This window comes from Scyliorhinus torazame, chromosome 13, assembly GCF_047496885.1.
Source record: "Scyliorhinus torazame isolate Kashiwa2021f chromosome 13, sScyTor2.1, whole genome shotgun sequence".
Classification (NCBI taxonomy): domain Eukaryota; kingdom Metazoa; phylum Chordata; class Chondrichthyes; order Carcharhiniformes; family Scyliorhinidae; genus Scyliorhinus; species Scyliorhinus torazame.
In genome coordinates, this window is record NC_092719.1 from 86982610 (window position 1) to 87009689 (window position 27080).

At 47.7% G+C, this 27080-nt stretch overlaps 1 protein-coding gene across 2 annotated transcripts in view; it reads left to right on the top strand.

Moving 5' to 3' along the window:
- LOC140388177 (cilia- and flagella-associated protein 54-like) overlaps positions 1-27080 on the top strand; it is a 948449-nt gene that overhangs the window by 688834 nt on the left and 232535 nt on the right. For both annotated transcript variants that reach the window (XM_072471937.1, XM_072471938.1), the window contains 2 exons: positions 8353-8503; positions 10107-10264. In XM_072471937.1, the coding sequence (XP_072328038.1) occupies positions 8353-8503; positions 10107-10264 (309 nt within the window). The remainder of the gene's footprint in view (positions 1-8352; positions 8504-10106; positions 10265-27080) is intronic.

Sequence of the window (27080 nt, forward strand, 5' to 3'; positions counted from 1 at the left end):
CGGCCCAGTAGTACTCACTTAGGCTCGGTAGTGCCAGCCCCCCCCCCTGTCCCTACTACGCTGCAAGAATCCCCGCCTCACTCTCGGGGTCTTCCCAGCCCACACAAAACTCATCATGCTCTTCTCAATTCTTAAAAGCCTTCGTGATCACCACCGGGAGGCACTGGAACACAAAAAGGAATCTCGGGAGGACGACCATTTTAACTGCCTGCACCCTACCTGCCAATGACAGGGACACCATGTCCCATCTCTTGAAATCCTCCTCCATCTGTTCCACAAACCGTGTTAAATTAAGCCTATGTAATGTACCCCAATTCTTGGCTATCTGGATCCCCAGATACCGGAAGTCCCTTGTTACCTTCCTCAACGGTAAATCCTCTATCTCTCTGCTCTGCTCCCCCGGATGCACCACAAATAACTCACTTTTATAGAACATAGAACAATACAGCGCAGTACAGGCCCTTCGGCCCACGATGTTGCACCGAAACAAAAGCCATCTAACCTACACTATGCCATTATCATCCATATGTTTATCCAATAAACTTTTAAATGCCCTCAATGTTGGCGAGTTCACTACTGTAGCAGGTAGGGTATTCCACGGCCTCACTACTCTTTGCGTAAATGTTCAGTTTATACCCTGAAAAATCCCCAAACTCCCCAAGTATCCGCATTATCTCTGGCACCCCCTCCGCCGGGTCCGCCACATATAGCAACAAATCATCCGCATACAGAGATACCCGGTGTTCTTCTCCCCCCCTAAGTACTCCCCTCCACTTCCTGGAACCCCTCAGTGCCATGGCCAGGGGTTCAATCGCCAATGCAAACAATAACGGGGACAGAGGACATCCCTGCCTCGTCCCTCTATGGAGCCGAAAATAGTCAGACCCCCGTCCATTCGTGACCACACTCGCCATCGGGGCCCTATCCAGCAACTGTACCCACCTGATATACCCGTCCCCAAAGCCAAATCTCCTCAACACCTCCCACAAATAATCCCACTCCACTCTATCAAATGCTTTCTCGGCATCCATCGCCACCACTATCTCCGCTTCCCCCTCTGGTGGGGGCATCATCATTACCCCTAGCAGCCTCCGTATATTTGTATTTAGCTGTCTCCCCTTCACAAACCCAGTTTGGTCCTCATGGACCACCCCCGGGACACAATCCTCTATCCTCATTGCCATTACCTTGGCCAGAATCTTAGCATCCACATTCAGGAGGGAAATGGGCCTGTATGACCCGCATTGCAGCGGGTCTTTTTCCTTCTTTAGGAGGAGCGATATCGTTGCCTCTGACATAGTCAGGGGCAGCTGCCCCCTTTCCCTCGCCTCATTAAAGGTTCTCATCAGTAGCGGGGCCAGCAAGTCCAAATATTTCTTATAGAATTCAACTGGGAATCCGTCTGATCCCGGGGCCTTCCCCGCCTGCATGCTCCCAATCCCTTTCACTACTTCCTCCGTCTCAATCTGTGCTCCCAGCCCCACTCTCTCCTGCTTCTCCACCTTAGGAAATTCCAGCTGATCCAGAAAGCACATCATTCACTCCTTCCCGTCCGGGGGCTGCGCTTCATATAATCTTTCATAAAATGCCTTGAACACTCCATTCACTCTCTCCGCTCCCCGCTCCATCTCTCCCTCCTCATCTCTCACCCCCCCTATCTCCCTCGCTGCTCCCCTTTTCCTCAGTTGGTGGGCCAACAACCTACTCGCCGTCTCCCCATATTCGTACTGTACACCCTGTGCCTTCCTCCATTGTGCCTCTGCATTACCCGTAGTCAACAAGTCAAATTCTAGATGTAGCCTTTGCCTTTCCCTGTACAGTCCCTTCTCCGGTGCCTCCGCGTATTGTCTGTCCACCCTCAGAAGTTCTTTCAACAACCGCTCCCTTTCCCTACCCTCCTGCTTTCCTTTATGTGCCCTAATATATATCAACTCCCCTCTAACCACTGCCTTCAGTGCCTCCCAGACCACTCCCACCTGTACCTCCCCATTATCATTAAGTTCCAAGTACCTTTCAATACACCCCCTCACCCTTAAACACCCCCCCTCATCTGCCAATAATCCCATGTCCATTCTCCAGGGTGGAAGCTGTTGTTTTTCTTCCCCTATCTCCAGGTCCACCCAGTGTGGAGCATGATCCGAAATGGCTATAGCCGTGTACTGCGTCCCCGTCACCTTTGGGATCAGTGCCCTTCCCAAAACAAATAAATCTATTCGTGAAAATACTTTGTGTACATAGGAGAAAAACGGAAACTCCTTACTCCTAGGTCTACTAAATCTCCAGGGATCTACTCCTCCCATCTGCTCCATAAAATCCTTAAGCACCCTAGCTGCAGCCGGCCTCCTTCCGGTCCTGAACCTCGATCTGTCCAGCCCTGGGTCCAGCACCGTATTAAAGTCTCCACCCATTACCAACTTCCCCACTTCTAGGTCCGGGATTCGTCCTAACATACGCCTCATAAAATTGGCATCATCCCAGTTCGGGGCATACACGTTCACTAATACCACCGCCTCCCCTTGCAGTTTGCCACTCACCATCACGTATCTGCCCCCACTATCCGCCACTATAGTCTTTGCCTCAAACATTACCCGCTTCCCCACTAGTATGGCCACCCCCCTGTTTTTTGCATCTAGCCCCGAATGAAACACCTGCCCCACCCATCCTTTGCGAAGTCTAACCTGGTCTATCAGCTTCAGATGCGTCTCCTGAAGCATAACCACATCTGCCTTAAGTTTCTTTAGGTGTGCGAGTACCCGTGCCCTCTTAATCGGCCCATTCAGCCCTCTCACATTCCACGTGATCAACCGGGTTGGGGGACTCTTTACCCCCCCCCCACCCTTGACGCCTAGCCATTTCCTTTTTCAATCCAGCTCCTCACCCGGTTCCCACGTAGCTGTATCCCCCCCAGGCGGTGCCCCCCCCCGCCCCGACCCACCCCTCCCATACCAGCTCCCCCTTCTCCCCAGCAGCAGCAACCCAGTTAACCCCCCCCCCCCCCCGCTAGATCCCAAGCTAGCGTAATTGCACCCCCCATGTTGCTCCCAGAAGTCCGCAAACTCTGGCCGACCTCGGCTTCCCCCCGTAACCTTGGCTCTCACTGTGCGAGGCCCCCTCCTTCCTGCCTCCCTGTTCCCGCCATGATTACCATAACGCGGGAACAAAGCCCGCGCTTCCCTTTTGGCCCCGCCCCCAATGGCCGGCACCCTCAGCTCCTCATCCTCCCTCACCCCCTCCCCCACGACATGGGGAAGAGAGAGAAGTTACAGGGTCGCAGGTTTAACAACTTGGGAAGTCCTCTCTTCCCCCTTTTCCCCCCTTCATCCCACAAATTCACCCCCCCCCACTTTTGTCCCAAACGTTCTTTTTCTGGCCCGCTCACTCCAGCTTCTCCTCGACAATAAATGTCCACGCCTCATCTGCCGTTTCGAAGTAGTGGTGTTTCCCTAGATGTGTGACCCACAGTCTTGCCGGTTGCAGCATTCCGAATTTGACCTTCCTTTTATGCAACACCGCCTTGGCCCGATTAAAGCTTGCCCTCCTTCTCGCCACCTCCGCACTCCAATCTTGATATACGCGGATCACTGCGTTCTCCCACCTACTGCTCCGAGTTTTCTTTGCCCATCTGAGGACCATCTCATTGTCCTTATATCGGAGAAATCTCACCACTATTGCTCGAGGAATTTCTCCAGCCCTCGGTCTTCGCGCCATAACCCGATAGGCTCCCTCCACCTCCAGCGGACCCGTCGGGGCCTCCGATCCCATTAACGAGTGCAGCATCGTGCTCACATCTGCCCCGACGTCCGCCCCTTCTGCACCTTCGGGAAGACCAAGAATCCTTAGGTTCTTCTTCCTCGCATTGTTCTCCAGCACCTCCAGCCTTTCCACACATCTTTTATGTTGTGCCTCGTGGATCTCCGTTTTCACCACCAGGCCCTGTATGTCGTCCTCATTCTCAGCAGCCTTTGCCTTCATGACCCGAAGCCCCTGTTCCTGGGTCTTTTGCTCCTCCTTTAGCCCCTCAATCGCTTGTAATATCGGGGCCAACAGCTCCTTCTTCATCTCCTTTTTGAGTTCATCTATGCAACGCCGCAGGAACTCTTGTTGGTCAGGGCCCCATATTAAACTGCCTCCTTCCGACGCCATCTTGCTTTGTGCCTGCCTTCCTGGCCGCTGCTCTAGAGGATCCACCGCAATCCGGCAACTTTCCTCTCTTTTTTCCATCCGTGTCCAGGTGGAATTCCCTTCTGGATTACCGCACAGTGTTATTTGCCGTTAAAATTGCCGATGGGGCTCCTATTAAGAGCCCAAAAGTCCGTTCCACCGCGAGCTGCCGAAACGTGCGACTCAGCTGGTCATCGTCGCACCCGGAGGTCCGAACAGCCACATTCGCCTCTTAATATCAACCTGTTCGAGTCTATTAACCTGGTTCACACTGTTCTTATGAGCAACAAGGTCCCTCTCTCTCGTGAATACTGAAGCAAAATATTCATTTCGGGCCTCCCTATCTCCTCAGACTCTAAGCACAGGTTCCCTCCACTATCCCTGATTGGCTCTGACTCTGATCATCCTCTTATTTCTCACCTAAGTGTAGAATGCCTTGGGGTTTTCCCTAATTGTTCCCACCAGGACTTTTTCATGCCCCCTTCTAGCTCTCCTAAGTCCATTTTTGAGTTCCTTCCTGGCTACCTTGTAACCCTCTAGAGCTGTGCCAGATCCTTGCTTCCTCAACCTTATGTAAGCTTCCTTCTTCCTCTTGACTAGAAGCTCCACTTCTCTTGTCATCCAAGGCTCCTTTACCTTACCATTCCTTCCTTGGCTCAGTGGGACAAAACTACCCAGCATGCGCAGCAAGTGCTCCTTAAACAACTCCCACATTACTGTTGTGCATTTCCCCAAGAACAATTGTTCCCATTTTATGCTCCTCAGCTCCTGTCTAATAGCAGCATAATTTCCTCTCCCCCAATTAAATACCTTCCCATGCTGTCTGTTCCTATCCCTCTCCATTACGAGAGTAAAGATCAAGGAGTTGAGGTCACTGGTATGGTTTATCGTTTGATAAAGTCTGACTCCAGCCTTCAGGATCACATTCCAGTGTCCAGCTGGGTGATCCCTGCATGTGTGTTGGCCATTCCATCTCACAGGCACATATGGGATGGTTGGGGGGAATGAGGTGGGTGGGGGGGTAAGGGGGTAAGGGAGACCGTGAGCGGTGATGAGTCACTCACTCTGAGGGTGATCCCAGGTGGAATGTTCAGTTGTCCTTGGGGCCCTGCCCCATGCATCCTCCAACACTCACACCACCAACCTCCCACACCCGAAGGTTGGTGAAAAGATGTTTAATCGTGACTATATACAATTGTTGTGCCGTGACCCCTATCTCTAATCTATGTGCTGTACCTGTGCCAATTTAACTGGCTAGTCTACTGCTCCTTTTCGATGTGACCCCAGAAAGCACATCAGATGTGGAGGCATCCTGTTGTGTATCTTGCCCTCTGACCTGAGATACCTTTGGCGGCTGTCCTCTGGAGAGCCTGAATCTGGATCGGACCGGCCAACTTTCGGGTATCATAGGTGACGAGATGCCACCCTGTTCTGCCCGCTACCCATCAGATGCGGCAGTGTCAGATGGGGGTGATTCAGAAGCGCTGATGTGTTCCAGCACCTCCCCTGTGGGAGGCAATGGCATGGGCCCCATCCCTTCCTCCTCCCTCGGGGTGCTCGTTGGCCCCCGGGCTACTCCATGGGCAGAGGTGAGGCCGGAGTGAGCTCCAAAGGCTTTACCGTCAACTGCCGCTGCCAGTCCTGGAGACCCGCTCTCGTCTCCACCAGGGTCTGATGCCCTCAACCATGGAGCACAGAGACTGCGTCACGTTCCTCAGCGAGTGAGTCATGTCCCTCACGGCCTCAGTTATGTCCTTCTGTGACTGGCCCAGGTCAGTCAGCCTGGCCAAATCTCTCAACGCCCTCAGACATGACCCTTTGTGAATGGGCCAAGCTCTGGAGTGCTGCAACAATGTCCATGTGAGGCCGGTACATGGCTACCTGTTACTGGACTCCCCTGTCCTGAGCTTCAGCCATCGACTGCACAGTGTGCCCCAAGCCTTGGACGTCTTGATTCATAGCTGTGACATTTTGACCCGCGGACATCACCCATTCAGTATTGGCCTGTGTACCACAAATTGTTGGTACGATCTCCTGCATCTGAAGGCGGTTAGATTCCTCTAACTGCACCTTCAGGTACTGGAAAGTTGCTGACACCCCTTCCTGTAGATCTTGCCTCTGCATCTGCATCTCCACCAGTGATGGGAACATACTTTCCAGAAGCACGATACCTGTCCGGACTACAGTTGTCCTGGGATCGGGCAGCTGGTGGCACGTATGTACAGGGTATCTGGACAAAGAGGACAATACAGATGTTGGCATTTGGTGCAGGGTGGGATGTGAGGGAGATGCGGATGGGTGGGTTTTGATTTGCCTCTATGGGAGTGGGGGGATGATGTGAGGCGTGAGGGACAGATGTGATGCCAGGGCAACAGAGTTTCACCCGACCTGCCCAGGGCATCGCCTAATTCCTCTAATTCTAATACCTAGCACACCCTTGGATCTAAATCAGGCCATAACTAATGGCCATCCCTTCAGCTTTCAAGGCTCTAAACCTTCTCTACCACCTTCCTCTTTGACCAAGCTTTTGGCCACTATCAACATCCTAGGGGTCGCTTTTGACCAGAAAATGAACTGGAACAGTCATATCAATACTGTGCATAGAAGAGCAGGTCAGAAGCTAAAAATCCCACAGCAAGTAACTCACCTCCTGTCTCCCTAAAGCCTGTCCACCATCTAGAAGGCACAAAGTGATGGAATACTCTCCACTTGCCTGGATGAGTGCAGCTCCCACAAACCCAAGCTCAACACCATCCATGACAAAGCAACCGGCTTGCTTGGCACCCCATCCACAAACATTCACCCCCTCCACCACCATTGAACAGTGGCAGCAGTGTGTATCACCTACAAGATGCACTGCAGGAAGTCACAAGGCTTCTTAGACAGCATCATCCAACGACTACTGCCATCTAGAATGACAAGGACAGCAGACCTCTAGTTCCCCTCCATATCACTCACCATCCTGACTTAGAAATGTACCATTGTTCATTCACCGTTACTGGGTAATAATCGTAGAACTCCCTCCCTAACAGCACTCTAGATGTACCTACACAAATGGACTGCAGTTTAAGAAGGAAGAGCCCACTGCCACCTTCTCAAGGGTAATTAGGGATGGGCCATAACTGGAGGCCTGGCCAGCGAAGTCCACATCCCCTGAACCAATAAAAAAAATCTGCCCCAATATGTGGCTTTGTATCCAATTTTGCTTCATAACACGTTGAATCTTTTTATTACATTAAACCCACTCTGTAAATACAAATCGTTGTTGTTGACACACTTTATCCTCCCTTAGCCATGTTACCATACTTTCACCTGTCCCAAACCATGCTGCAACACTTTACCCTAGTGGGTTGAGGAAATGGTAAAGAGAATCCACGGAAAGGCAAAGATCCAGCATGAATTGTGTGGGGAGTAGAGTCCCAGTCCAAACAGAACAGTAGTGATTGAAGAGTTTAACTATGAATTTGGGGGTAAATGACTCGGCATAAACAATTTTAAAGTAATTTATTAGTCACATTAAATATAAGTCCACTAAAGCAATTTTGCTATAACAGATAAGTGGCAAAAATGTAATGTGTGTCTGCTATATAGTGGTCCAATATTGAAAAATACCGTGTGCTGACATTGTGACTAGTAACATTATAACTTCAATAGTCAAATTTCTGTGGCCACCTTTCCTTTTGAGATTGCTATATTTCGGGGCATATATCATAGAATTCCTACAGTGCAGGAGGCCATTAGGCCAATCGAGTCTGCACCAACCCTCCAAAAGAGCCCTCCGCCTAGGTTCATTCCCCACTCTATCTCTGTAACCCCACCTAACCTGCACATCTTTGGACATTACCGGGCAATTTTAGCACAGCCAATCCACTTAACCTGCATGCCTTTGGACTGTGGGAGGAAACTGGAACACCTGGAGGAAACTCACACAGACAAAAGGCAAATGTGCAAACTCCACACAGTCAGCCAAGGTCTGTATCAAACCCGGGTCCCTGGCGCTGTGAGGCACCACACTGCCCTATGTGTGAGGATTTTTGTGAATCTAGTTTCCTTTTCATGGTTTCCAAGTTGAGTTCAGAGAAACACTCAGTGTGATCTCAGCTGACGTGAGGTTTGTGAGCAATAAATGCTTTAATTCAAAGTCAACTTAAAATGTTTCTTCACAATTTAATGGAGGATGTTTTCCCCCAGTCATCTGAGGACCAGGTCACTAAAATTCTGTATCAAGAGCCTCACAACGTGGAAGCCTGTGCACGTTTACATTTGGGTCTTTGGTTGAAATGTCGGTTGATTATGTTGACTGCCCTGACTGCTCAACTATATGGCATTGGACAAAAGAAAGGTATTTTGCTTTCAATTTCCATTTACCCTGTTTTTTGATATCTTAGTCATAGTTTGCTTATGCCATTTCAAAATATTACTTCAGAGTTTGCGTTGTAATGTTATTGCCTTTAGCCAAGAAGCGTGTAAAGGACCCATCACATTGAGTCACTCTACTGTTAAACTGCTCAATATACCATTGACTCTGTGACTCCCAATTTAGCCTTTTTAATTCTCAAAAATGGTCAAAGATACGTACAGATGCTTCTGATAGAGATAGCATCCTGGTGTAGATGACTAGCAGGTGCACTCTTAACAATCACCAGCAACACGCATAGCAGGCAGATTACGATATCAATCAGTGATTTGATGCCTGATGTTGGCATTTTTGAATTACCACACTTCAGCCTATGCCCAGCTGAACACATGTTCAAAGGCACTGTTTAACGGGATCATTAACTTTTTACAGGTTATATGCTGAATTGTTTCTTTAGACTGCTGCTACAAAAGTGTGTGCGTGCTTTAAGCTTTTCCCAGATTGCCTTGCGTTTCAGGAACCTACAAGGGGTGGTCTGACCTGGTGCTGAAGAACTCTTCTGTGACTTAAAAGCTAATGGTGAAACAAGACAAGGAGCACATTGCTTGTGACTTTGGTTTGTTCCAGGCTGCTGTTGGTGATATAAGCAGTTTGCAGTGCAGTGCTGCGTCAGGGAGGTCAACGAGGGTCACTGTACATAGAGAGAAGGCTTCATCCCATTCACTCTTGTCAGAAAGCAGCAGATGTGTGAGAATGAATGGTTGCATAGATTTCAGACTTTCCATAGTACAAGATGCCATTTACTGCACCCATATCCTTTTGCATGCATCGCAAATCAATTCTTTCAGTTTCCAAAACTAGAGAGCGTATAAAGTGGCATTGCTGTGCAACCCCTGACCGCCTGATAGGGCAGCAAGATTCTGGGCTGTTACAGTAATCAGTTAGTTAACAGTTAATTGAGTCAGTAAATGGAGTGGCCTCAAGAGTGCACTGCTCTCAGCTTCCTACAATTGCCATTAATATCCTCCTGCTTGGTAAAATGGAAGTGATTCGGCACCCTATCAATATTGAGTAACTTGCCTGAGTAAGAGGCCATATAAGTGAATTTCATGACAGAATCAGCTGTAATGGTCGGATGGTTTAGTAGCCCACTGACTTTCACATCTAGGATTAAGGAGAAATATCACTCCATAATTGTGGCACCAAACGACAGCAGCCTTCATATCATCCAGCCACACTCCATCAATCTTTTAAAGAATAAAATTGCAAGGGAGACGAATGATCTAAAAATCTAACTAGGGTGGGATCCTGACAAACTTCAAATATCATTAGCAAGGCAAATATTGATAAGGGATTGTTGTGACTTTTTTCCTATTTCCCTCAAATGTCTTGTAATCAATTATTGTTTTGTTCTTGAACAACTTTAATAGCTATTTGCAGTGCACAGCTTTAACACTGTGTGTTACAGATTGTACTTACAGTGCTGTCTCAAATTCAAACTTTGAGATGGGACTGCGAGGTAAACTGGAAATCTGTTCAAAGGACAAGTCATTGCTGTGTGAAAAAATTTCTATTTCTTATTTTTAAGATGAAGGTTTTCTGGAAACTGCTCGGCTCTGTGAAGAAGGGATCGAAGAAGCAAAGGCCAATGGTCTTGTTGAATTGCAAACCGAGTTTATGCTGCAGGCTGTTCTGCTTGATTTCCGACTGGGGCGTGTTAAGGATTACATCAAAACGCTTTTGCAGGTGAAGATAAATTCATTTTAGATAAATGTATGTGACTTTTCATTTCCTACTTGAAATCATAAAGAGAGCAATATCGAGCAAATACTTATTTGCAATGATGGTGGGTAACTCAGTTGTATGACTGCATGTTTTAATTACTGGTTTTCCATGGAAAGGATCTTTCACGAATTTAGGTCATTTCCAAGCAATTCAGTCACAGTGTAGGGATCAAATACAATATGATAGCAATGGTGCACATTGCAGGTAAGATAATGTGTTTTAATAACGTTGTCTAAGGATTAAGTATTAGCACGGCACCAGGCAAACTCTCCTACAGTATTTCAAATAGTGCTCTGGGAGTTTGTTCATCCAAGAGATTTAACATCACATTAAAAAGATGGTGGGCTGGATTCTCCGTTTCTGAGACGAAGTGTTGATGCCAACGGAGAATCCGTGGACTTGTATGACAGAAAGATCGGCGCCGCACCTGGATCGATTCCACTACCATTGAGGGGCTAGCATTGGTGCCGTGTTGAACACCATCGATTCCCATTAAAAACGGCGTGGGAATCGCTGGGCCTATGATCGACACTTGCAGGGCTGACAAGCTGCAGCCACACATACACATGACACTCCCCACACATACTTATCCAAGCCAAAAAGATGGGATAGGTGTGCTCGAGCGCGCCCATACAGCTGATGGGTTGGCTGGGGCCAGAGGGCACCCGGGGGCTGTGTCCGGGGGGAACACCTATACACCCATGGTGCTAGGTTTAAAGTGGACTGTTGGCGGTGTGCACAGTTGCATGGCTGTCTTGCCGGCTGCGGCAATGGTGTTCCATGCCCGTCCACCCAGAACCCACAGCCTACCTCTGGGCAACCCCCACTACTTCCCCAGCCCTGGCAGAAGTCACCTGTCCAGCGGTGCGTCTGTCGCAAACTATGGTGATGTTGGACATTCCCTCAGCAGCCACCACGCCAGGTTCACGATTTTTGAAAGCACAAGTGAACCGCGCTGTCAGGAACTCGGTTCACCGGAGGCAGAGAACAACAAACCAAAAACAAAGAATCGAGTGTCGGTTCCACTAATTATATGCAAACAGTGTTTAAAGTACGCGTGGAGTGAAATGTATTGACGCTGTTTTCGAGGTGCGGAGAATTGCAATTTGGCGTCAAATTGGTGCCTGCCGCAATTTTGGCGTCGGAAGCTATTCTCAGCCCGATTTTGGCTGCGGCTAAAGGAGAATCCCATCCAGTACCTTTGATAATGCAGCACTCCAATGGTGGTTTTTTCTGCTGTATTGTGTGGCACTTAGAGAAAAGAATTGGCAGACTCGAATTCCATGCCATATCTCTGGTGGACGGTCTCTGATTCACCAGCCCTGCCACCACCTCAGCGCTTCAATGATTTTGGTACCACATTTAAAGGCAACCCTGCACACAGCTAGCACATATCAAGTCAGAGGAACATAAGAACGAGGAGCAGGAGTAGGCCACCTGGCTGATCTTTTGTGGACTCAGCTCCACTTTGCGGCCCGAACACCATAACCCTTAATCCCTTTATTCTTCAAAAAACGATCTATCTTTATCTTAAAAACATTTAATGAAGGAGCCTCTACTGCTTCACTGGGCAAGGAATTCCATAGATTCACAACCCTTTGGGTGAAGAAGTTTCTCCTAAACTCGGTCCTAAATCTACTTCCCCTTATTTTGAGGCTATGCCCCCTAGTTCTGCTTTCACCCGCCAGTGGAAACAACCTGCCCACATCTATCCTATCTATTCCCTTCATAATTTTATATGTTTCTATAAGATCCTCCCTCATCCTTCTAAATTCCAACTAGTACAGTCCCAGTCTACTCAACCTCTCCTCGTAATCCAACCCCTTCAGCTCTGGGATTAACCTAGTGAATCTCCTCTGTACACTCTCAAGTGCCAGTACGTCCTTTCTCAAGTAAGGAGACCAAAACTGAACACAATACTCCAGGTGTGGCCTCACTAACACCTTATACAATTGCAGCATAACCTCCCTAGTCTTAAACTCCATCCCTCTAGCAATGAAGGACACAATTCCATTTGCCTTCTTAATCACCTGTTGCACCTGTAAACCAACTTTCTGCGACTCATGCACTAGCACACCCAGGTCTCTCTGCACAGCAACATGTTTTAATATTTTATCATTTAAATAATAATCCCTTTTGCTGTTGTTCCTACCAAAATGGATAATCTCACATTTGTCAACATTGTATTCCATCTGCCAGACCCGAGCCCATTCACTTAGCCTCTCCAAATCCCTCTGCACTTTTTGCTTTACCACTCATCTTAGTGTCGTCTGCAAACTTGGACACATTGCCCTTTGTCCCCAACTCCAAATCATCTGTGTAAATTGTGAACAATTGTGGGCCCAACACTGATCCGTGAGAGACACCACTAGCTACTGATTGCCAACCAGAGAAACACCCATTAATTCCCACTCTTTGCTTTCTATTAATTAACCAATCCTCTCTCCATGCTACTACTTTCCCCTTAATGCCATGCATCTTTATCTTATGCAGAAAACTTTTGTGTGGCACCTTGTCAAGGCTTTCTGGAAATCCAGATATACCACATCCATTGGCTTCCCATTATCTACCGCACTTTTAATGTCCTCAAAAAATTCCACTAAATTAGTTAGGCACGACCTGCCCTTTACGAACTCATGCTGCGTCTGCCCAATGGGACAATTTCCATCCAGATGCCTCGCTAATTCTTCCTTGGTGATAGATTCCAGCATCATCCCTACTACCAAAGGTAAGCTCACTGGCCTATAATTACCCACTTTCTGCCTACCTCCTTTTTTAAACAGTGGTGTCACATTTGCTAATTTCCAATCCGCCGGGACCACCCCAGAATTTAGTGAAAATTGGTAAATTATCACTAGTGCATTTGCAATTTCCCTAGCCATCTCTTTTAGCACTCTGGGATGCATTCCATCGGGGCCAGGAGACTAGTCTACCTTGAGCCCCATTAGCTTGCCCATCACTACCTCATTAGTGATAACAATCCTCTCAAGGTCCTCACCTGTCATAGCCTCATTTCTATCAGTCACTGGCATGTTATTTGTGTCTGCCACTGTGAAGACCGACCCAAAAAACCTGTTCAGTTCCTCAGCGATTTCCTCATCCCCCATTATTAAATCTCCCTTCTCATCCTCTAAAGGGCCAATATTTACCTTAGCCACTCTTTTTTGTTTTAGAACATAAAATATAGCGCAGTACAGGCCCTTCGGCCCACGATGTTGCACCGAAACAAAAGCCATCTAACCTACACTATGCCATTATCATCCATATGCTTATCCAATATATTTTATATATTGTTTTATATATTTGTAGAAACTTTTACTATCTGTTTTTATATTCTGAGCAAGTTTACTCTCATAATCGATCTTTCTCTTCTTTATAGCTTTTGTGGTAGCTTTCTGTTGCCCCCTAAAGATTTCCCAGTCCTCTCGTCTCCCACTAATATTTGCCACTTTGTATGCTTTTTCCTTCAATTTGATACTCTCCCTTATTTCTTTAGATATCCACGGTCGATTTTCCCTCTTTCTACCGTCCTTCCTTTTTGTTGGTATAAACCTTTGCTGAGCACTGTGAAAAATCGCTTGGAAGGTTCTCCACTGTTCCTCAACTGTTTCACCATAAAGTCTTTGCTTCCAGTCTACCTTGCTGAGCCTTTGGCTTTGATCTTTAAGTCATCTTTGTCTACAGGAATAGTGCCAGAAGACGGGAGGATAGCAAATGTTGTCCCCTTGTTCAAGAAGGGGAGTAGAGACAACCCCGGTAACTATAGACCAGTGAACCTTACTTCTGTTGTGGGCAAAATCTTGGAAAGGTTTATAAGAGATAGGGTGTATAATCATCTGGAAAGGAATAATTTGATTAGACATAGTCAACACGGTTTTGTGAAGGGTAGGTCATGCCTCACAAACCTTATTGAGTTCTTTGAGAAGGTGACCAAACAGGTGGATGAGGGTAAAGCAGTTGGTGTGGTGTATATGGATTTCAGTAAAGCGTTTGATAAGGTTCCCCATGGTAGGCTACTGCAGAAAATACAGAAGCATGGGATTCAGGGAGATTTAGCAGCTTGGATCAGAAATTGGCTAGCTGGAAGAAGACAAAGGGTGGTGGTTGATGGGAAGTGTTCAGCCTGGAGTCCAGTTACTAGTAGTGTACCACAAGGATCTGTTTTGGGGCCACTGCTGTTTGTCATTTTTATAAATGACCTGGAGGAGGGCGTAGAAGGATGGGTGAGTACATCTGCAGATGACATTAAAGTCGGTGGAGTTGTGGACAGTGCGGAAGGATGTTACAAGTTACAGAGGGACATAGATAAGCTGCAGTGCTGGGCTGAGAGGTGGTAAATGGAGTTTAATGCAGAAAAGTGTGAGGTGATTCATTTTGGAAGAAATAACAGGAAGACAGAGTACTGGGCTAATGGTAAGATTCTTGGCAGTGTGGATGAGCAGAGAGATCTCGGTGTCCATGTACATAGATCCCTGAAAGTTGCCACCCTGTTTGAGAGGGTTGTTAAGAAGGCATAATGTGTGTTAGCTTTTATTGGTAGAGGGATTGAGTTTAGGAGCCATGAGGTCAAGTTGCAGCTGTACAAAACTCTGGTGCAGCCGCATTTGGAGTATTGCGTGCAATTCTGGTCGCCACATTATAGGAAGGATGTGAAAGCATTGGAAAGGGTGCAGAGGAGATTTACCAGAATGTTGGAGGGAAGATCTTATGAGGAAAGGCTGAGGGACTTGAGGCTGTTTTCGTTAGAGAGAAGAAGGTTATGAGGTGACTTAATTGAGGTATACAAGATGATCAGAGGATTGGATAGGGTGGACAGTGAGAGCCTTTTTCCTCGGATGGTGATGTTTAGCACGAGAGGACATAGCTTTAAATTGAGGGGAGATAGATATAAGACAGATGTCAGAGGTAGGTTCTTTACTCGGAGAGTAGTAAGGGCATGGAATGCCCTGCCTGCAACAGTAGTGGACTCGCCAACACTAAGGGCATTCAAATGCTCATTGGATAGACATATGGACGATAAGGGAATAGTGTAGATGAGCTTTAGAGTGGTTTTACAGGTCGGCGCAACATCGAGGGCCGAAGGGCCTGTACTGCGCTGTAATGTTCTATGTTCTTAGCTAGCTCTTCTCTCATCCCATTGTAATCCCCGTTGTTTAAGCACAAAACACGAGTGTTTGATTTTATCTTCTCACCCTCCATCTGTATTTTAAATTCCACCATATTGTGATCGCTCCTTCCAAGAGGATCCCTAACTATGAGATCCTGAATCAATCCTGTCTCATTACACAGGACCAGATCTAGGACCGCTTGTTCCCTCGTAGGTTCTATTACATACTGTTCTAGGAAACTATCACGGATACATTCTATATACTCCTCCTCAAGGCTGCCTTGACCGACCTGGTTAAACCAATCGGCATGTAGATTAAAATCCCCCATGATAACTGCTATGCCATTTCTACATGGATCAGTTATTTCTTTGTTTATTGCCTGCCCCACCATGATGTCACTATTTGGTGGCCTATAGACTACTCCTATCAGTGACTTTTTCGCCTTACTATTCCTGATGGGGCAGTAATGTTCGATTTGTCCTGCTTTTTGTGTACAGACATACCTGGGCAGATTTCCTCATTGCCAGGTCGATGTCAGTGTTGTAGCTGTCTGGGAACAGTTTGGCTAGTGGCGTGGCAAGTTCTGGAGCACATGTCTTCAATACTATTGCAAGAATATTATTAGGCCCCCTGTGGGGAGGTTCCCCTATTATTATAATCTTTATTTGTGTCACAAGTAGACTTACATTAACTCGGCAATGAAGTTACTGTGAAAACCCCCTAGTTACCGAACTCCGGCGCCTGTTCAAGTACACTGAGGGAGAATTCAGAATGTCCAATTCACCTAACAAGCATGTTTATCGGGACTTTTGGGAGGAAACCAGAGCACCCAGAGGAAACCCACGCAGACACTGGGAGAATGTGCAGACTCCACACAGACAGTGACCCAAGCTGGGAATTGAACCCAGGTCCCTGCTTCTATAAAGCAACAGTGCTCCCCAATGTGCTACCATATCGTCCAGGAGTTATTGCAAGGTCCCTATTACAGGGGTCTCTATTGGGGGTCACTCTCCCCCTATTACAGGGGTCACTATGTGGTGTCCCCTTATACAGGGATCTTGGGAGGGGGGTGAGTTGGGTTATCCCCGTACTTGGGGATAGGGAGGGGACCCAGGAAATCCGGGGGATTGGGGCTGTGTTAGTGGGTCGGAGCCAATTTATGTCGGGGGCAGTGTAGAGGCCGATTTGCGCTGCAGAGGGAGGGATGGCCTTGCTATCAGACCGCGCTGCGCAATAGTAGGGTTCCCTGGGAATCCCTTGTACTTCATCCCATGCATAAATTTGCATGGCATGGAACATTCAATTGCATTCTGCTTTATGACTGCAAGTGGATCGTAAAACTGGTGCAATTCAGCTCCGGCAGGAAAACATAGGGCTGGATTCTCCGATTTAAATTTTTTTTAAAATAAAAAAATTTGGAGTGCCCAATTAATTTTTATCCAATTAAGGGGCAATTTAGTGTGGCCAATCCGCCTATCTTTAGGTTGTGGGGGAAAAACCCACGCAAACACGGGGAGAATGTGCAAACTCCACATGGACAGCACGGTAGCCTTGTGGATAGCACAATTGCTTCACAGCTCCAGGGTCCCAGGTTCGATTCCGGCTTGGGTCACTGTCTGTGCGGAGTCTGCACATCCTCCCCGTGTGTGCGTGGGTTTCCTCCGGGTGCTCCGGTTTCCTCCCACAGTCCAAAGATGTGCAGGTTAGGTGGATTGGCCATGATAAATTGCCCTTAGTGTCCAAAATTGCCCTTAGTGTTGGGTGAGGTTACTGGGTTATGGAGATAGGGTGGCGGTGTTGACCTTGGGTAGGGTGCTCTTTCCAAGAGCCGGTGCAGACTCGATGGGCCGAATGGCCTCCTTCTGCACTGTAAATTCTATGAGACAGTGACCCAGAGCCGGGATCGAACCCGGGACCGCGCCGCTGTGAGGCGTCAGGGCTAACCCACTGCGCCACCGTGTTGCCCGATTCTCCGATTTTGAGGCTATGTCCGGTGCATGTCTAGTATTACGACCAAAACGTCGGCACCGCCCGCCCACTAATGCTCTGCCCGGTGGGGGTCTGGCAGCCGCGCCATGTAAACCCCACCAGTCCCCCCAGCCCCCGCCAAAGCCCCCCCCGGCCAGCGGAATGGGCCCCCCCCCCCCGACTGTGGCGGCGCTGGACGCATGCGTACCCGGCATGCCAAATAGTGACCCCCTTTGGCCAAGCTCTCCACCCCTGGACCACCCCCCGCCAAAGCCCTCCCTGTCGCAGATCAGCTCCCCCCCCCGCCCCCAACTTTGCCGTCGCTGCACTTAGTCCGCAGCCGCCACGCCGAGTTCCCGAAAATAACGACGCCGTCAGTAACTCAGCCCATCGCGGGGGGGAGCATCGGGGGTGAGAGCCTCCGATAACGTCCTGAGGTCATCCCGACAGCATGCAGCTTACGCCATTTTGGAGGGGGGCGGAGCATCGTCCAGTGTGTGCTGAGATCGGGAGGGGTTCCCAACATTAGTATGCCGCATCGTGATACTTGGGTGGCAGGCATGACCGAATGTCAGCAGTCTGCCCGACATCAATTAACAGATCAATTCTGCCAATGAAGTGGCAATGCGTGCAAATTTGAAACATCCCACGTGTTTTAATGAAAATGAAAAATGAAATGAAATTCGCTTCATGTCACAAGAAGGCTTCAAATGAAATTACTGTGAAAACCCCCTGGTCGTTACATTCCGGCGCCTGTTTGGGGAGGCTGGTACGGGAATTGAATCATGTTGTTGGCCTGCCTTGGTCTGCTTTCAAAGCCAACGATTTAGCCCTGTGCTAAACTACCCTGTGCTAAACTAGTGTAATGGACAAACAGGCAGGAAACCCTCAAAATCCAAGGCAGGCTATAAGGTTAGAGATGGAGAAAAGAGTGTGGTAGGTGTAAACAATTCTTGTGCAATTACTCTGTGAATCATCATGCTCATTTTTTCCAGAGGTAAAGAGGCATCTGTCCTTAAAGGGACACCTCCAAACTGTCCATAGCATCATCAAATCTGAAACTCAGCAATCCAATAGTTTAACAATGGAGATTGTATACATGGGCATGAGAGAAGCAGAGTAAATTGCTGCTGCTGCATTCTGCACATGGGAATTATGCAATTCAAAGATATACTGATGCAAGAACAGCGAAGAACAGTGACTAAACCTTGCACTCCATGTGTATACGAAACAAGGTAGGGGAACTGGCAGCGTGGGTTGGTACCTGGGACTTCGATGTTGTGGCCATTTCGGAGACATGGATAGAGCAGGGACAGGAATGGATGTTGCAGGTTCCGGGGTTTAGGTGTTTTAGTAAGCTCAGAGAAGGAGGCAAAAGAGGGGGAGGTGTGGCGCTGCTAGTCAAGAGCAGTATTACGGTGGCGGAGAGGATGCTAGATGGGGACTCTTCTTCCGAGGTAGTATTGGCTGAAGTTAGAAACAGGAAAGGAGAGGTCACCCTGTTGGGAGTTTTTTATAGGCCTCCTAATAGTTCTAGGGATGTAGAGGAAAGGATGGCGAAGATGATTCTGGATATGAGCGAAAGTAACAGGGTAGTTATTATGGGAGACTTTAACTTTCCAAATATTGACTGGAAAATATATAGTTCGAGTACAATAGATGGGTCGTTTTTTGTACAGTGTGTGCAGGAGGGTTTCCTGAAACAATATGTTGACAGGCCAACAAGAGGCGAGGCCACGTTGGATTTGGTTTTGGGTAATGAACCAGGCCAGGTGTTGGATTTGGAGGTAGGAGAGCACTTTGGGGACAGTGACCACAATTTGGTGACGTTTACGTTAATGATGGAAAGGGATAAGTATACACCGCAGGGCAAGAGTTATAGCTGGGGGAAGGGCAATTATGATGCCATTAGACGTGACTTGGGGGGGATAAGGTGGAGAAGTAGGCTGCAAGTGTTGGGCACACTGGATAAGTGGGGCTTGTTCAAGGATCAGCTACTGCGTGTTCTTGATAAGTATGTACCGGTCAGACAGGGAGGAAGGCGTCGAGCGAGGGAACCGTGGTTTACCAAGGAAGTGGAATCTCTTGTTAAGAGGAAGAAGAAGGCCTATGTGAAGATGAAGTGTGAAGTTTCGGTTGGGGCGATGGATAGTTACAAGGTAGCGAGGAAGGATCTAAAGAGAGAGCTAAGACGAGCAAGGAGGGGACATGAGAAGTATTTGGCAGGAAGGATCAAGGAAAACCCAAAAGCTTTCTATAGGTATGTCAGGAATAAGCGAATGACTAGGGAAAGAGTAGGACCAGTCAAGGACAGGGATGGGAAATTGTGTGTGGAGTCTGAAGAGATAGGTGAGATACTAAATGAATATTTTTCGTCAGTATTCACTCAGGAAAAAGATAATGTTGTGGAGGAGAATGCTGAGCCCCAGGCTAATAGAATAGATGGCATTGAGGTACGTAGGGAAGAGGTGTTGGCAATTCTGGACAGGCTGAAAATAGATAAGTCCCCGGGACCTGATGGGATTTATCCTAGGATTCTATGGGAGGCCAGGGAAGAGATTGCTGGACCTTTGGCTTTGATTTTTATGTCATCATTGGCTACAGGAATAGTGCCAGAGGACTGGAGGACAGCAAATGTGGTCCCTTTGTTCAAAAAGGGGAGCAGAGACAACCCTGGCAACTATAGACCGGTGAGCCTCACGTCTGTAGTGGGTAAAGTCTTGGAGGGGATTATAAGGGACAAGATTTATAATCATCTAGATAGGAATAATATGATCAGGGATAGTCAGCATGGCTTTGTGAAGGGTAGGTCATGCCTCACAAACCTTATTGAGTTCTTTGAGAAGGTGACTGAACAGGTAGACGAGGGTAGAGCAGTTGATGTGGTGTATATGGATTTCAGCAAAGCGTTTGATAAGGTTCCCCATGGTAGGCTATTGCAAAAAATACGGAGGCTGGGGATTGAGGGTGATTTAGAGATGTGGATCAGAAATTGGCTAGCTGAAAGAAGACAGAGGGTGGTGGTTGATGGGAAATGTTCAGACTGGAGTACAGTCACAAGTGGAGTACCACAAGGATCTGTTCTGGGGCCGTTGCTGTTTGTCATTTTTATCAATGACCTAGAGGAAGGCGCAGAAGGGTGGGTGAGTAAATTTGCAGACGATACTAAAGTCGGTGGTGTTGTCGATAGTGTGGAAGGATGTAGCAGGTTACAGAGGGATATAGATAAGCTGCAGAGCTGGGCTGAGAGGTGGCAAATGGAGTTTAATGTAGAGAAGTGTGAGGTGATTCACTTTGGAAGGAATAACAGGAATGCGGAATATTTGGCTAATGGTAAAGTTCTTGAAAGTGTGGATGAGCAGAGGGATCTCGGTGTCCATGTACATAGATCCCTGAAAGTTGCCACCCAGGTTGATAGGGTTGTGAAGAAGGCCTATGGAGTGTTGGCCTTTATTGGTAGAGGGATTGAGTTCCGGAGTCGGGAGGTCATGTTGCAGCTGTACAGAACTCTGGTCCGGCCGCATTTGGAGTATTGCGTACAGTTCTGGTCACCGCATTATAGGAAGGACGTGGAGGCTTTGGAGCGGGTGCAGAGGAGATTTACCAGGATGTTGCCTGGTATGGAGGGAAAATCTGATGAGGAAAGGCTGACGGACTTGAGGTTGTTTTCGTTGGAGAGAAGAAGGTTAAGAGGAGACTTAATAGAGGCATACAAAATGATCAGGGGGTTGGATAGGGTGGACAGTGAGAGCCTTCTCCCGCGGATGGATATGGCTGGCACGAGGGGACATAACTTTAAACTGAGGGGTAATAGATATAGGACAGAGGTCAGAGGTAGGTTCTTTACGCAAAGAGTAGTGAGGCCGTGGAATGCCCTACCTGCTACAGTAGTGAACTCGCCAACATTGAGGGCATTTAAAAGTTTATTGGATAAACATATGGATGATAATGGCATAGTGTAGGTTAGATGGCTTTTGTTTCGGTGCAACATCGTGGGCCGAAGGGTCTGTACTGCGCTGTATTGTTCTATGTTCTATGTTCTATGTTATGAACTTTCCTTTCTGAAGTCTTGTGTCCCCTACAGTCTAACTCTCCTCAAAAATCCAGTAGTTCTAACCCCCTGTTTGCATGCCAACTCTAAAATATTCTCCTCCATCACCTCTCAGATTTGGAACTCCACCACCAGCGCATTGTGCTTCCTCTTGCCCTGTAGAAGACAAGGAGGTGTACAAGCTCCCCCGCAACTTTGCTAATCCATATGCTCAGCATGTTTCAGAAGCTCCCCGGGGGCATGGTAGCATAGTGTTTAGCACTGCTGCATCACAGCATCAGGGACTTCTGGTCTTGGGTGACTGTCTGTTTGGAGTTTGCACTTTCTCCTTGTGTCTGCGTAGGCTTCCTCTGGTGCTCCGGTTTCCTCCCACTGTCCAAAGATGTGCAGGTTTGGTGGACTGACCATGGTGAAATTGACCTGTAGGTTAGGTGGGATTACTTGCATAGGGTGGGGGAGTAGGCCTAGGTAGGGTTCTCTTTCAGAGGATCCGTGCAGAGTCGATGGGCTGAATGGCCTCCTTCTGCACTGTGGGGATTCTATGGTCCTGCCTAGCCCTAACCAGTCTTGTTGGGCTCAGGCCTTGTTTGTGTCTCAAACTGATGATGTTACACCTTCCAGCTCCACCAAATGCGTGCACACACATATACATTCATTCAAGATGCTAAGGGGCTTCCTTATTCACCCACGCAGAGCAGACAAGGTTATTTACCCTCTTCCAACACGGCACCCAGATCCTTCAGACAAGCCCGTGGCTGCTCACTATCAATGCTACCTCTTTCCAAGCATGTGGAGACTTCCTCTTGCCATCATCTGGCAGCAGTGTCTCCCATTTGATCACTGACTGCCTGCTGGTGGGCCCACAAATAGTCATTGGAGAAATGAGTTGGCTTTACAGTATCCAGCGTTTAATTGGACAGCCAGCGTGTGATTGCTGTCGGTGTTGGTGGGACTGGGATTTGCATCTCCATCTGTGCCTGCCAATCAGAATCACACATCAACTGAAAAGTTCAGGCCATGGGCCTGTTGATGGAAGGGTGGGTGAGATAAAATTCTCTGGCTTCTAAAGGTGGCACAGTGCATAGCATTGCTGCCTCACAACGCCAAGGACCTGGGTTCTATTCCAACCTTGGGTGACTCTGTGGAGTTTGCAATTTCTCTCCATGTCTGCGTGGATTTCCTCCGGGTGCTCCAATTTTCCCCCACAGTCCAAAGATGTGCAGGTTAGGTGGACTGGCCATGCCAAATTGTCCCTTTGTGACCAAAGATGTGCAGGTTAGATTTGTTTGCAGGGATGGGGTCAGGGAAGTGGCTCTGGGTGGTGTGCTTATTCAGGAGGGTTGATGCAGACTCCATGGGCTGAATCACCTCTTTCTGCATTGCAAGGATTCTATGAATATGGATTCTATGAGTACCTCTCCTGTCACCTAATTGCCCGTCCCCCATCTGGGGCAGTGGGGCAGGCAATGCTATTGCACCTGTGTATACACACCCTAATTGAAGCTTTTAAGAGGCTGACGGGTGGAGATTTGGGTCAGAGGAGGGTGTTGGGGAAGAATATCCCTTCAGAGAAGGTTCATTAGATTTGGGGAGGTGGTGGCGTAGTGGTATTGTCACTGGACTAGTAATCCAGAGTTCCAGGATAATGACCTGGGGACCTGGGTTAAAATCTCACCACGGCAGGTGGCAGAATTTTTTTAAAAACTCAATAAAATATCTGGAATTAAATGTCTAATGGTGACCAGGAAACCATTGTCAATTGTCATAAAAACCCATCTGGTTCACGAATAGGAGGAAATCTGCCATCCTTTCTTAGTCTGGCCGACATGTGACTTCAGACCCACAGCAATTTGGTTGACTCTTAAATGCCTCTGAAATGGCCGAGCAAGCCACTCAGTTGTATTCAACCGTTACGAAAACACAAAAAAGGAATGAAAGTGGACGGACCACCCGGCATCAAACCAGGCACTGGAAACGGCAACAGCAAACCTGTGGTGATATGCATATAGGCATATTTATGTATAATTGTACATAGTTGTACCAATGTATATATTTGTATATAATAGCACCACTGTACATAGCCACTGACCAATACATGTTATGACCTCCCGCCAGCAGGTGGAACCAGACACTGATAGACATACATATATTGAAGGGCGGACGGGAGGTGGGCACTTGGTCGTAGGATGGACAACAGGACAGGCATCTTCCTCCATGGTTTTACCGTAGCGGACATGGAATCATTTGTACATAGAAATGCATGGTTACCATCAAAAATAAATACTTGTAGCAATCATATATTTGTGTTCTATGTGTACCATCATGATGAAGGAAGTAACCGAACACAACAAAATCCAGTCCTGTCGACTCTGCAAAGTCCTCCTTACTAACATCTGGGGGCATGTGTTAAAGTTGGGAGAGCTGTCTCACAGACTAGTCAAGCAACAGCCTGACAAAGTCATACTCACAGAATCATCCCTTTCTGATAATGCCCCAGACACCACTATCACAATTCCTGTGTATGTCCTGTCTCACCGGCAGGACAGACCCAGCAGAAATGGTGGCACAGTGATATGCAGTCGGGAGGGTGTTGCCCTGGGAGACCTCAACATTGACTCCGGACCCCATGAAGTCTCATGGCTTCAGGTTAAACATGGGCAAGGAAACCTCCTGCTGATTACCATGTGCCGGCCACCATCTGCTGATGAATCAGTACTCCTCCATGTTGAACACCACTTGGAGGAAGCACTGAGGGTGGCAAGGGTGCAGAATATGCTCTGGGTGGGGGCTTCAATGACTATCAAGAGTGGCTCGGTAGTACCACAGACCGAGCTGGCCAGTCCTAATGGACACAGCTGCTATACTGGGACTGCAGCAGGTGGTGAGGGAACCAACCGGAGGGACAAACATATTTGACCTCATCCTCACCAACCTGCCTGCTGCAGATGGATCTGTCCACAACAGTATCAGTAGAAGTGACCACCACACAGTCCTTGTGGAGACAAAGTCCCGTCTTCACATTGAGGATATCCTCCATTGTGTTGTGTGGCACTATCACTGTGCTAAATGGGATAAACTTCAAATCCTGGTTCAATGAAGAGTGCAGGTGAGCATGCCAGGAGTAACATCAGGTATACCAAAAAATGATGTGTTAACTTGGTGAAGCTACAACACAGGACTACTTGTGTGTCAAACAGCATAAGCAGCAAGTAATATACAGAGTTAAGCATATCCATAACAAACACATCAGATCTAAGCTCTGCAGTCCTCCCTCATCCAGCCGTGAATGGTGGTGGACAATAAACAACTCACTGGAAGGAGAGGCTCCACAAATATCCCCATCCTCAATGATGGAGGAGCCCAGCACATGTGTGCAAAAGACAAGGCTGAGGTAATCGCAACAATCTTCAGCCAGAAGTGCTGAGTGGATGATCCATCTTGATCTCCTCCGGAGAACCCCAGCATCACAGATGTCAGCCATCAGCCAATACAATTCACTCCACATGAAACGGCTGAAGGTACTGAATATTTAAAAAAAACATTTTAAAAAATTAATTTATGGGATGTGGGCATCGGTGGTTAGGCCAGCATTTATTGACAATCCCTCTCTGCCCTTCAGAAGGTGGTGGTGAGTTGCCTGCAAAGGCTATGGTCCCTGACAATATTCCGGCAATAGTACTGAAGACACAAGCTCCGGAACTGGCTGCACCCCTTACCAAGCTGTTCCAGTACAGCTACAACACTGGCATCTACCCGGCAATGTGGAAAATTACCAAGGTGCGTCCTGACACAATAAACAGCACAAATCCAACCCAGCCCATTACTGCCCTATCAGTCTACTCTCCATCATCAGCAAAATGATGGAAGGAGTAATCAACAGTGCTATCAAGCAGCACTTACTTAGCAATAACCTGCTCACGGATGCTCAGTTTGGGTTCCGCCAGGGTCACTCAGCTCCTTGTCTTATTAAAGCCTTGGTTCAAACAAAACAGCTGAATGTCAGAGGTGATGCCAAAGTGACTGCCTTTGACATCAAGGCAGCATTTGACCGAGTATGGCATCAAGGAGTCCTGGCTCAATGGGAATCAGGGGGAAAACTCTCCATTGGTTGGAGTCATACCTGGCACAAAGGAAGATGGTTGTGGTGGTTGGAGGTCAATCATCCCAGCTCCAGGACATCACTGCAGGAGTTCCTCAGAGTAGTGTCCTAGGCCCAACCATCTTTAGCTGCTAATCAATGACCTCCCTTCCATCACAAGATCAGAAGTGGGGATGTTTGCGGATGACTGCACAATGTTCAGCACCATTCTCGACTCCTCAGATAATGAAGCAGTCCATGTCCAAGTGCAGCAAAGCTGGACAATATCCGGGCTTGGGCTGACAAGTTACAAGTTACATTCACGACACACAGGTGCAAGGCAATGACTATCTCCTACAAGAGAGATTGCCCCTTGACATTCAATGCATTACCATCACTGAACCCCCACAATCAACATCCTGGGGGTTATCATTGATCAGAAACTGAATTGGACTTTTAATACTGTAGCTACAAGGGAAGGTCTCACCTCCTGAATCCCCAAAGCCTGTCCACCATTTACAAGGCACAAGTCAGGAGTGTAATGAAATACCATCCACTTGCCTGGATGAGTGCAGCTTTCTCAGGGCAGCGTCCTTCTCGAGGGCAATTATGGACGGGCAACAAATATTTGCTCAGCCAGTGATGGCCAAATTCCATCAAAAATTTAAACGACAAGGTTAATGCAGTGGTGCAATATACATGGGTATTCCAAAAGCCTTTGATGATATATTGAATGTATATCTACAGTTAGAGCCTGTGTAGTTGTCGTTGTTAGCATAGATTTGTTTCCATATCCTGTTTTGGGGGGGAATAGGGAGGAAATGGTGGAAGGATTTCTGAGCTGCTTATCAGCCCATTGAACCGCATTGAACACTCCTGTGGCCAACAAGTCCCTGTGTTGGACCCAAACTGGGAGCTTCTGGTCCATCTGTAGGAGCGCGACCACTGTGCCACAAGGCCTACTGGAACCTGTGGAATTAGGGAACAAGTAGCAAAATAGACAGCAAATTATCTACAAAACAGAATGGAGAGAGTTGGGGTTAAAGGTAGTTGTTCTGACTAGTGGGAGATGGTAAGTGATGTTCCACAGGCTTGGTGCTAGGATCACTGTTGTGAGCCAGGCTCGTTGAACAAACTGGTCCATTTCTTTTGTGTGTTTGTGTTCATTATTAACTTAAATGATTTGGAGTCGGGAATTGGAAATTCAGTGTCAAAGTTTGCTGATGATACCAAATTAAAAGTAATATTTAATACAGAGGAAGATAGAAACAAAATACATGGCGATATTAACAAGCTTGCAGAATGGGTGTACATCTGAACGGTGAGCTCTGCTTCCGATCAAACCATCATCGTGGATGCACTGTCTGAGGCTGCTGCGTTGAGACCTCCAACGCCTGATTTTCCATGTCAGAATCTGTATCTACGACCTCTCTCATTTCAGCACCTTGCCGCCCTTGGGGTTATGTATTAGCCTCTACGGGCATTAGACTTGGCTTGACTATAACTTTCCTCTCCCGAGAAATTTTTCACAGAACTGGCCATCAAGCCATACTAAGATGGGTTTGAAGCCTC